Raw genomic sequence first — 12,325 nt, 5'->3', positions numbered from 1 at the left:
TCTTCCATCACTTTCTTTGTTCATCGGACAATTCGTCGTCGGATGATGAAGATATTGTGGTGGCTGCACTGGTCGTTCACGACCACATTCAACGGCAGCTTCCTCGGTACAGGGGGTCACTCCCTGGCCGTACTCCCAACCTGAACCGCAACAGGGAGAGAGGGCACCGCCTGCTCTATAACGATTACTTTGCCAACACCCCGCTCTTCAAGCCGGATAAATTCCGTCGCCGTTTTCGAATGGCAAGGCATGTGTTCAATCGTATCCGAGAGAGAGTGGTTGCTCATGACCCATACTTCGAGTGCAAGACGGATGCCCTTGGCAAGCTTGGATTCTCCTCTTACCAGAAATGCATCGTGGCCATCCGCATGCTTGCATATGGAATTTCAGGCGATCTGGTGGATGAGTATGTGCGTACGAGTGAGACAACATGTCTGATGTCAATGTACAAGTTTTGCCAGGCTGTGATCGAGGTGTTTGGCCCAGAGTACTTGAGGCAGCCAACTACCGCTGATACAGAGAGATTGTTAGCGACCAACGCAGCTAGAGGCTTTCCAGGCATGCTTGGCAGCATAGATTGTATGCACTGGGAGTGGAAGAACTGTCCATTTGCTTGGCAGGGCCACTACAAAGGGTATGTCAAGGCGTGCACTGTCATATTAGAAGCGGTGGCATCACAGGATCTTTGGATATGGCATTCTTTCTTCGGCATGGCAGGTTCTCACAATGATATCAACATGCTGCAGCGTTCTCCAGTTTTCGCGAGGCTTGCAGAAGGCCACTCCCCACCTGTCAACTTTGAGATCAACGGCCACCATTACAACAAGGGATACTATCTAGCAGATGGTATATATCCTCAGTGGTCAACTTTTGTGAAGACAATCTCGAAACCCCAAGGTGAGAAGAGAAAGAGATTTGCCCAAATGCAAGAGAGTGTTAGAAAGGATGTGGAATGTGCTTTTGGTGTGCTTCAATCCCGGTGAGGTATCGTTCGAAACCCTGCACTGTCATGGGATGAAAGGAAGCTTTGGGAGGTGATGACTGCTTGTGTGATCAAGGATTTGACTATCAAGGTGAAAATATTGAGCCCCTGCACCAAGACCCGGCCACATTTGAACAGTTTGCTCAATTCCACCGTGAGATGCGTGATTGGCACACTCATTTGAATCTTCAAAATGACTTGGTTGAGCACGTGTGCGATCACATTGACAGCCAATAGATGTATTGGTCCATTTTATGTTTAGTCAAGACGATTTCGATTTGGTTGTAAAAATATTTTATTAAAGACAATTTTAATTGGGTTGTAAAATTATTTTAATTTTTAGACAAATATTTGGGTTGTAAACTTTTGATGAAAATTTGGGTATTTTTGGCCCTGACGGACAGGATAGGGCAAAAGGATACGTCCGCGCGCTGGACGTACGGCCACCGCATCCCAGGACACGCCCGGACACGACCCCAAATCGCTACCCAAACAGACAGAATTCGGACAAAACGGACGTCCGTTTGGGGTCGCGCGGTGGAGTTGGCATCGACCGTATAAACGTACTACCTCTCTTTTCACCTACGTAGATGAACAAGCAACATGACCAAGACCAAGTCCAAGGATTTCAAAAAAAAAGAAAAAAAAAAGAGAGAGACCAAGACCAAATTTCCCCGGCCAGAGCAGGCTCTGTTTTTTATTTGACAAAAAACTCGCTGATGAAAAGAGGCAAGAGGGTCGGCATGGTGTGTGTATGTGACTGGTGCAGCTACTGCACCAAACCAGAGTATGTTGCACATGCTTTGGGTGCAAGCTACACATACAGATACAGTGCAGTGCACTGGTGTTCAGTGTCATCTACATATCCATCCTTCGCTTTGAGCGCAAGCCATGCAGGACAATGGGGATTTATTGTCATGCTGGCACTTGTAAGATTGGGAAGCCAGAGCTGTCGCCTTGCATTACGTTACATAAAGATACAGCAGCCACAACACAATTATTCACTAGGAGTAGTCATAACCAGCTTACCAGCATCGATCGGCAGTGCTATAAGTGGCAACGAGACAAGGTGTTTGGGCAAAGGACGAGCTGATTAAACACTGCTTTCTTGCAGATCAGAAGCAAACCCAACACAGCAGTACTCCCTCCGTTCCTAAATGCAGTAAGTTTTGGTAGTTACTACATTTAGGAACGGAGGGAGTACAACACAGGTTTTAGATGCAGAATGAAATATCTTAACCACAAAGGAGTATACAGGTAAAAAGAACAAGAAAAACAGAGCAGGGAGTGATTGTGTGTCCCACTTTTCAGTGACAGTAAATCACACATAGTATCCCACCTTTGGTCTGTGAGCACAAGCGGGTTGAATCTGCAAGGTTGGTTCGCTTTTGAGCAGTGGTATTCGGGAAGACTTCAGAGCTGTAAAAATTCTTCCTTAAAATGTCCTGTTAACAACAGTTAAAGCGCTCAAACAGATTTCTTCCTCGTCTGGAGTCGTTGTTCATCACAGAATTCCTTATAATGTTCTGTTAACAACATTTCAAGCGCTCAACAGATTTCTTCCTCCTGTTCTGGATTTGTTGTTCATTCCAGAATTCTCGCATGACAGGGCCGGGCTCGACGGAAACATGATCGGAATGTTGTTATTCACAGCTCAGGTGACAAAGCGCACACAACACCACACGTCTTGCAGGCAAAATCGGTATTTCCATCGAGCATGGAAACGACAGTATATATTTGCTATATTCGTATATTGTTCGGTCCTCTCATCGTATAAAGAAAAAAGGCAAAAATTATATGTCTATCTGTCACTTTGTCGGTATGCCGAGCGTCTTCAGAGTAGGCGTCAGGTCGTCGGCACTGCAGCCCTCGACCCCGATGATGTTTGAGCAATCGAGCGCGATGACGTCTTGTAGCGGGTACCGCCTGACCGTGTGGATCCTGTTTGCGGGTGTGTTGAACTCGCCCTTCAGGACAATCGTCTTGTGAAGGCCTCCAAACAGCTCTTCGTAATCTGAGTCGCCGCTTTCACCAACAAGAATCACGACGTTTCGCAACTCTATGCCCCAACGAACAGACAAGTACCTACAAGAACAGGAATTTTTGTTACTTACTAGGTAGGTGCATATGGGAATTAAACACGAAAAAGGTAATTCGACTAGCCTCTGATTTCCTTTAGAAAGCAGCAAATATTTGGCCTAAACAGCATATAATGTGCATTCCTTGTTCTTCACAATATATACAGGCTAACGGTAAACCCGACTGAAATATTCATCGGAGTCTATTGCACTGGAGTTACACTTGCACATCATTTAGGAGTTTGTGACTCTGCTCTAGCAGGAATTCTCAAACAAAGGAAAGGAGTGGTGTTTTCCCTCGACAGATATGTCTAATCTTCTATGGAAAATATCAAAATACAGATGATTATCGGCACACAAGGAATCGATAAGGCCAGATCCACATTTTAAGCCACGATTTTTTTTAAACCTTTTTCCACCCAACAATACTGCAAATAGTGTACACAAGAAGTTCACGATATGGTAAACGCATGAAGTAAGGAAATCGAACCTTAGAGCCTGGGACCGTGATGCATGAATTGGAATTACAGATAGCCTGGTAGCACTGTGGTTATAAAGAGCATGGCAACGCAGTGACTGGATTCTCATCAACTTTTGCAGCTCCTTCAAAGGAGGTAACTGCAAAACAATATGTCAATGATAATTAGAAAGCTTGCATAAAGGACTGCCAATAAAACAATGGACTTGAACAGACCATGGAATGCATATACAAGCAAAATGCCAACCAACTGCCAGAAGATTTTTGAAATGAAAGACTTACATAATTTGGATTGACCACTCTAAATGCAAAGCAGCATGTTGAGGAGTGCTCTGCATCTTCAAAAATAACCTGTTTTTCAGTTCTTCCCCTTCTTTCTACTATCGAGGAAGCCCACTTCACTAGGTACTTCCTTAAACCTTCTCCTCCCCAACGATACTCGATATGAGACTGGTAAGTACGGTCTAATGCAAATGTCACGCGGGAAGTGCTTGGTGAATCACCAGCCCGCGAAGGGTAAAATAAATCACTCCCACTATTGCATATGAAAGCATCAAAATCTGTAGGAGCCATGCCTGCAGATATTAATAGGGAATGTATCTCTGACATTGTCAGGGAAGTCGACAACACAAAACCTGTTGAACCTGACAACGTTTCTTTACGTGTAGCCTCAATAGAATTTTTTATGATACAGACCAGATCTTTCTTGCTGGCAGAGTCTACGGCAATAACGATGATACACTTCCTTTCCTTGATAGGTGCCTTAATCTGGTCTTCATTGCCCGGAAAAGCAGGGCATCTTGGGCTAAGAGTTAATATCCTCGACAAGTAATTCTTGCAATGTTCAGGCCAAGAAAACCGGTGTATATTTTTCAGCCCATTTTCTCTACATCTTGACCAGAGTTGCTTGTCAGAAAGAAGCTTATAGAGTGCATCTGCAATTGCATGCTGATCGTGGGGATCAACAAGCAGGCCGTTGTCCAACACCTGCATCAAAGATCACCAGAAATGAGCATGTGAATCTTCATTACAGCCACGAATTGATATGATTTTCCATGTAAAATCAAGTTAATGTGATGCAAGAACCTGGTGAATTTCAACAGGAGCTCCATTTTTTGTTGCAATTACAGGTAAACCATGCATGGCAGCCTGCTCTTAAAAAGAACATATTGGAGATAATTAGAATGCATAAATGGTAGCAACTACTCCCTCCATCCAGAAATACTTGTCATCAAAATGGATAGAAAGAGATGTATCTAGAACTAAAATAAGTCTAGATACATTCCTTTTTATCCATTTTGATGACAAGTATTTCCAGACGGAAGGAGTACAAAACTGAATTTAAATTTCACTGATTATTACCTCTATCAAGGTAACACCGAATTGTTCAAAGTAAGCTACATTTACAAAAGCACCCTGCATATGTTCAATGGACGATCAACATCAACACAAAAGTAAATGATATAAGTACTAAAGCATAACTGGTAATAAATCTACCTAACATAAAAAGTTATTGCTGTAAGTAACTTCAGAGGATCAGATATTAAGACCTTCAGCCATTTGAATAATTTAATTTACTTAACCATGAGGATTTTTCTTACCAGAAACAGATCAAAATAGATGGAGAATTAAACATGAACACTTCAGAAGCTGGATATTTAAAACGAGGGAAAGAATGGCACCAACTGTTTGCTAAGCTCAGAAACACCATACCTTCGTTCTCGCTGCTAAACGATAAATATCAAGAACTTCTGAGTGTTTGTGATGCTTTGGGTATGCCACTTGACCATACAAATCATATTCATCAATCAATGTAAGTACTGATGTCAAAACAGCTGCACTCATATTACTCATTTTGGAAATAGCTTCACGGTTACCCATAATCAGTGTCTGGAACACAACATCAAAGGTTAGTACAAAATAGTGCTAAAAGCATTTCACATAATTAACAGCTATTGAACTCAATTAATTACACTTATGATATTGAAATACCATATATACAGAACATCATAATCAAGTTTTTTTTAGCTTACTAGGTTAGCAAGCTCCCTCAATGGTCTGCATTCACCAAAAGCTTTCACAAGTGTTGTAATATTCTTTTCAGGGTATGGACGAGCAACAGCCAGAATCAAAGGTTTCCTAGGATTTGTGAAGAACCGCATTATCTGTCATCGTATACAAATTATCAGTGCATAAACAAAACACAGGATAAACAGGCATAAACGAATAACTGAATTAGCAAGTGTTAATTAAAAAGTGTATGTAACTAGTAAGTGAATATTGCATCGACAAATCTCAGGAGAACATAGGCACCTCAGACCAAATAGGCGGATCTTCAGAGGCTGGGGAATGGCTATCTTCCTCGCCTTCCATATCAAATTCATGAATCATATGGCCAAATTCAACACCTGGAGGAATTATCTGCAGAGCAAGGAATAGAGAATTAAGAATATGAAAATGCTAGAGCAAATATGGACAGCAACGACGGCTGATGCTAAGTTGCTAACTGCCCAACTATAAAATGTAATTCGCCACAATTTCTCGAACAATAATTCCACCACAACTAACAGTAATTATTATGGTAGCAGAAATAAGAATCAGAGTTAGGATGTGTACAGTATACTCACAACCATACGAGGCATGTAACGTCCATAGCAATTAGCACCACGCTTGACTCTCGCACGAAGCTTCCTTGCAAGCATGACCTCAAAACCATCATACAAATTCCATTGCTCTTCTATCTCTTGTCTAGTACTTGCAATTACTATTTCAGATGCATCAAGAGATAATTCTTCTGCTTCAATTCGGCGCATTATTTTGTATGTCATATTTATTTCTTCCCTTGTCTGTCTCCCTTGCTTGAGAAGCCCTTCCAACTTGTCTTTCCCAAGAAAATGCCCAGTAAATACCATGTGAACGTTAAGTGCTCCAGATATCAGAGCAGCAGCAACTCCTGCACTCGCATAATGACCATGAATCACAGCAGGCCACATTGGATGTCCACAGCCGATTTCTTCACCTATGATCTTTGACATGTGCACTATATGACTGAGTGCACCATCAACAAATTCTTGCACATAAGGCCATAGATGTTCTTTAGCTAGATACTTGTCTTTCGGTCCAAATGGTATTCGGGTGATATATGCACCACTGTTCTCTCCTCTTTCCTGTTTAAGATTCTTGAAGCTTGTTGGTACCAGTGTCTCTGACGGTTCACCATATCCACGATCATAATTAGGTGCTAATATTTGCCTCGTCAACAGATCAACCCGGTATACTCCAGGGCATGAACTCAATGCTTTAGCAAGTTCCACAACATATTTGACCTATTAACCAACACAATGTAGCAAGTGGAATTATATCATTATATGATCAGTTCTGTTGCTGGCATATTTAGATGATCAAATAGAATTAATAGTACCCCCAATTAACTAAAGGATAAATTTACAGTTATTCATGCTGGAGAATACTTGTACTTAATTACACAAGTATATTCAGCAACAATACCTGCCCACTAGTATCTGAATCCCGGCCAAGCTCCAAGTTCTCACCACGAACCAGGCCATGAAGGCTGCAGTATAATACATCACAAAGGAATTAAACGGATGCTTCATTTTAACACAAAATTCCAGCACCTGCAAATTGCATCATATATATAACAAAGTAGGGAATAAAAGCAAGACTGCAAGAGGTGATCCCACCGGTTCTGAGTCTAAAAGGTTTGATTACCAGTAAGTAGGCTAAATACGTGAATGGTGGTGTTTTTAGATCATAATTCATCATCTATTTTCTAAAGAATGGTGTTGCAGAAGCCTTGGTGCACAATCATATACAGCATACAGGTAGCAGAATAAAGATCTTCCCCACTAACTGTGAGGTTATTTGCACCTCATGTGAATAATAGTTCAGTGCATAATGAACTAATTAATCTCTTGGAGATGAACTGGTGATTAACATGTAGTTTCCTTACAATTGCACAATTTGCCTACAAAATACAATATGACGTTAAAGAGCTATTCCGTACCTGATCAATACTATGTATAGCTTGTCAACGGCACTGATCCTAGGTGTGTTCCCAGCTGAGCTGTCACCATAGGCAACAGATGCATCACCAGCATCCTCGCCTTTTTCTCCTTCAAAGAGATCTTCAGACATTTCTGCAGTAGCATCAGTCCGTGGCTTCTCTGTCTCTAAGCGACGCTTTAACCGTTTGGCATCCTCAACCTGAGTACCAGAACAATTAGGTGGCAAGAAGGGATGCGGAATATGGAATTATAAAGCACAAATGTGTGTAAGAATGTAATTATTGAACAAGAGTGAAATTCTGACACTAAAATTGAACTGTGAAAAGTCAAAAAAAAATATGATCGGCGTGGACCGATTAGGAGGAAAACGACATAGAATGCTCAATGCAAGAAAGAACGTACTTTTATGGTGTGACTAAGTTTCTTTTGAATGAAGAGAAAGCCCATTCTAAACAGCTTGGTGTATGGACAGTGTACTAACTATGTACGAAAGAGTGACTGACAACAGGAGGATCCCTCAGTCACCTTTTTCCTGCAGATTTTATAGACAGGTTTGCATACATCCAGTTTTTCCATAAATCAGTTGTATCCAGCAGTTGCCTTGCCTCGGCATAGATATCCTTATTTATTAGTCCACCTCATTTTATTTGAGTGGTTCCTCTAATAACAATACTATCATTTGAGTGTGTTGATCACTGACAAGCTTAAGAGGAGGCAACTGGAAATCGCTAACAGAGCTTGAGAGGAAAATCAGGAAAGACTGGATGATTGATTTGCAGGCATCAATGCAGAGCTCCACGAATCTGCTTCCTTATCAGGAAGAGGGGAGGTGTATTCTGAACTCTGAAGGGTTCTAGAATGCCGACGTTTCAATCAAGATATGTGAGTTTGGTACTACTACCAGTCTATGAATGCCTTTAAGTATGTATGGTTTTGATTTATTTTTTCTCACACGCATAAGACAAAACATTTCATCAGCTATATCAGAGAGTGAATGGTTAATGGACTAGAATTGAATGTGGATGTATTCGAATATGGGGCTTGAAAAGAAATTTCAAGATGCAGGATTCCTGTGCAAAGCAAAGAAATCCTTTGAGGACCTATGGCGAAATTATCTTTGACAAGCATGCAAGGCTACTGATATTTCAGTGTCTGGAAGGCTGAAACAACCTAAATGGATCTGACAATACTCCCAAACCCAGAAGTTCAGTGTACTTCTCTACATATCGTTACCTATTGAAAATGATCCCTTCGTGGATGCACTGCAGAACACCTCCTAGGCCACATTCTATTAACAACTTAAGACACATGATTGTTGAATTTTTTGCCAAAGGAAAAGTAAATTCTTCCAACATCAGCAGTTCAGCACCATTTATGTTTTCCGTCAAACACACATGTTGTTCGATCTATCCAACTGAATCTATAATACAGTAATGCTAGTCTTCAACCATCTCTCTTGCTGCATTGGGCATATATTTGATCTGTTACAGCCGGAGACAAAAATGGACTGCATTTGAACGATTGCTCAGTACAAATATCTGCAGTGCAACATGCTCAACTCCAGTGTCTGTGCAACCAGTAGATACCGATTATTTGTAGTGCTCCCAGCATATATGATGTCCACACTAGCTTCTTTCAGATGGCACCACTTTATCGAGCAGCATTTGGTAAACTGACAAAGTAACCATGGAAAGAGATGAAGAGCCAGAGACCAAGTGTGACAGCGGCAGGGGAACATAAAACTTAACCCCACAGCGCACACAATTCGACAAGCGCGTTATGACATAATCAGATGAGGCAAGAATCTACCTAAGATTGTAGGACTGCTACCACATTCAAGTGGTGCTTCTGAATAGTTGAGATCATCGAGAAGGGCAACAGATCGATGCGTGTTCGCATTCTGTCCAAGTCGAACAGAGCCTGGTGTCAATCAAGATCATCAATCAATCCAGCTTTTAGTGTTTCCTTCTTATACGAGGGGGAAAAAACATGCTAATCTCTAACCCACGGCTCCACTTCACTGTATCCCCGTTGGAACGCACGCATAATTAGTGAATTATTGCCAACGCCCCGGCAGGCGTCAGAAAAGTGCAGAGCTAGCAGGCAAGGCACCAAGGAAGAAACGAACCACCAAGAGCGAAAAAGGCGCACCTCCTTCTTCTTCCTGGCGAGGTTCCAGATCCTCCAGGTCATGTTCTCCAGCCGCGTGTTCCTCTCCTGCGGGCTCCGCATCGCGTTCGCCTGCATCAACCCACCGCACAATCGATCAGGAAACGGCCGCGAATCCATCCACCCACCCACCGAAACGAGGCCCGCTGGAATAGGGCCGCGGGGCGGCGCATCGATCACGTACGCGGGACCACGTCTTGTAGAGGTCGGTCTCGTCGTAGCCGGTGATGACCTCCTCGACGAAGTAGCGCGCCGGGGAGAAGTGGCCGCGCTCGCGGAGGAGGAGCGAGGGCCGGTCCCCGCCCGCGCCCCCGCCGCCGCCGCCGCCGCTCCCCGAGCCCGCGCCCTTCCCCGCGTCGAGGATGGCGTCCAGGTAGCTGTTGATCCAGTTGTCGTTCCCGTACATCGCGCCCGCCCGCCCGCGCGCCCTCGCCGGCTGCAGGGCGGCGTCGAGGGTCCGCGTCGGAGTCGCAGTCGCCGGAGGCGCTCGCTCGCCCGGCGGCCGGCGGGGGAGGAATCGGGAGGCGGCGAATGGGTTGGGGGCGGGGGGGAGGGAGTGGTGGCGAGGAAGAGGAGGTGGGAGGTGGCGACGCCGAACCCAATTTACTCCTACTCCACCCCCACCTGCACACAGGAAAGGTAGGGAGGTGGGCTGGGGATCGGGGGCGATCCGCACCGTCCGTTCCCCATCCGACGGCCGGGATCTGGCCGCCCGAACCCGTGGGCTGCCTGGCCCCTACCCGAGGATTTAAACGGTGTTACTCTCACTTCTTAATTTTTTTTTTCATTTTATTCTTTGAGGAAAAAAACCGTGTTCCTTTCGCGTTCTTAACCGACCAGGAAAACGTCGCCGTCGGGGTATTATTGCAGAGGTGTCCTTGTGATTCCGTCACAAGTGGAATCAATTGGTTTCTGGCCGTAGGCTTCTGTCGACGGCGAAGGAAAGGCACCGCTACGATGTCGACGGGCTGATACATTTCGGATGCCTTGCAAATAGTGCTACGTAGCATTCTCCTTGCTCGCTGCATCGTTTGATTTTATTTTTCGTTAGCCGAACATTATTTGCAAAAAATAAAATTAGAAAAGATTTTTCTGAAACCCCTAAAATTAAGTGGAACATTATTTCATGTTTCTCGAGTTCTTTTTTTTCTCATAATGGACGATAATGGCCGCCAATGGAGGAGGTTTGTAACCACAGATGCTCCCTGCCTTGCAGGAGAAGGCAGAGAGAAAGAGAGTGGCCATTTTGATAACAGTTGCTGCTGTTATAAATACAACTGTTATTTTTTTGCCATGATTAATTTACCTCCGACTTGTCTGACACTCTTGTCACTAAGATGGTGGCAAGTTGGATTATGTATGTACGCCCTCACCTGATATAAAAACATTTCACCAACTAATTAATCACGTTACATGTTCTTGGAATCTACTCCTGTCTAGCTGGTGCGTGTGTGTGCAGATTTGGGAACATTTCCAGTCCCAGCCAAGATCCCTGCCGGGCCAGGTCCCCGCCGTACCCTTAACCACGGGTTAGAAAACACAAAGAGGGAATGCTACGGTCTAATTGGTAGACCAGATACCATCTTCAAAGTTATGGGGCTAGGCTTTTCTAGGATCCCGGCCATGTCATACCACCGTGGCCTGGGGCAGTATAAAAGTGCAAAGTGGAATACTTTGATTGGGACTTTGGGAGGTGCTGTTTGGTTCGATCTTTAGTGGCCACTGATTAATGCATGGTCTGGAGTTGCTAAAAAAAATGAAGTTATGCTCTTCGTAGGAGTTCTGGTCTTCGGGTTAGTGCTAAGAAAAATCATGTCCGGTAAACATCATGCACCTGATTTTTTTTTTGTCGCGTCCGTCACTTTTCTGTGAAGCGCGAAGCCGAAGGCAGGGACGACGTGAGGAGCGCCGGCCACGGCGAGGCCAAGCGGTGTACAAGCAGGAGTCGGCGATAGATGGTAGTCATAAACTTAACTAGGGGTAGGGGGCATGGAGGGATGACCGATGACGACAGCCAGCACAGCGATGGGGGTCAAGGGAAGGGTGGGGCAGCGCGCGGCACCGCCCTCCTACCGCGGGGGTGGAAGCTGACATTTAGGGTTGGTTCTTGGGGCAGCTGCACGACGAAGAAAATGAACAGGGAACGGTTGGAGGAGGAAGAAGGAGATCTAGCCGTTCATTCCTGATCCAATGACTGGGAGTAAAAGTGACTGATGCCAAAAAAATCCAGTATCGGATGGATAGACAGTCCTAAGAAAAATATATATAGACTAAAACGGGTGCCAGATTTATTCTTCAAAGGGAGTTGGCACAAGAATTTCAATTAGGCATTTATTTTTCTCCATGATGTTGAGGAGATCCTAAAGTTTCACATTCCTTCTTTTGAAAAGGGACATTTTATGGCATGGCACTTCGAGAAGAGTGGTATTTTTCTGTAAAAAGTGCCTACAACCTTGATTTAAACCTAAAGGATGGGAAGGAGGATATTGGTCAGTCTAGTGGTGAGGTGAATGGAGATCGAAGATTGTGGAATGCCATTTGGAATAGAAATGTATCCTAGAAGATCGAAGTGTTTGTATGGTGTGTGTTATCT

At 44.0% G+C, this 12,325-nt stretch overlaps 1 protein-coding gene across 1 annotated transcript; it reads right to left on the bottom strand.

Annotated features, from left to right (window-relative positions):
* Positions 1–2,599: 2,599 nt before the first annotated feature.
* LOC125523678 (putative sucrose-phosphate synthase 3) lies at positions 2,600–10,344 on the bottom strand. Its single transcript, XM_048688738.2, has 13 exons — positions 9,917–10,344; positions 9,715–9,804; positions 7,563–7,762; positions 7,046–7,109; positions 6,166–6,864; positions 5,852–5,959; positions 5,572–5,703; positions 5,252–5,428; positions 4,901–4,954; positions 4,625–4,687; positions 3,821–4,525; positions 3,551–3,678; positions 2,600–3,067 (listed from the first exon to the last, which is right to left on the bottom strand). Exons 1-13 carry the CDS (start codon positions 10,136–10,138, stop codon positions 2,791–2,793), a joined length of 2,919 nt encoding a protein of 972 aa, XP_048544695.1. The 5' UTR covers positions 10,139–10,344; the 3' UTR covers positions 2,600–2,790.
* Positions 10,345–12,325: the final 1,981 nt, after the last annotated feature.

The sequence above is a fragment of the Triticum urartu genome, chromosome 7A (genome assembly GCF_056163025.1).
Source record: "Triticum urartu cultivar PI428250 chromosome 7A, HENAU_Tu73, whole genome shotgun sequence".
NCBI lineage: Eukaryota > Viridiplantae > Streptophyta > Magnoliopsida > Poales > Poaceae > Triticum > Triticum urartu.
The sequence above is the reverse complement of the archived record's forward strand: the minus strand, read 5'-3'. Positions and strand labels throughout refer to the sequence as shown.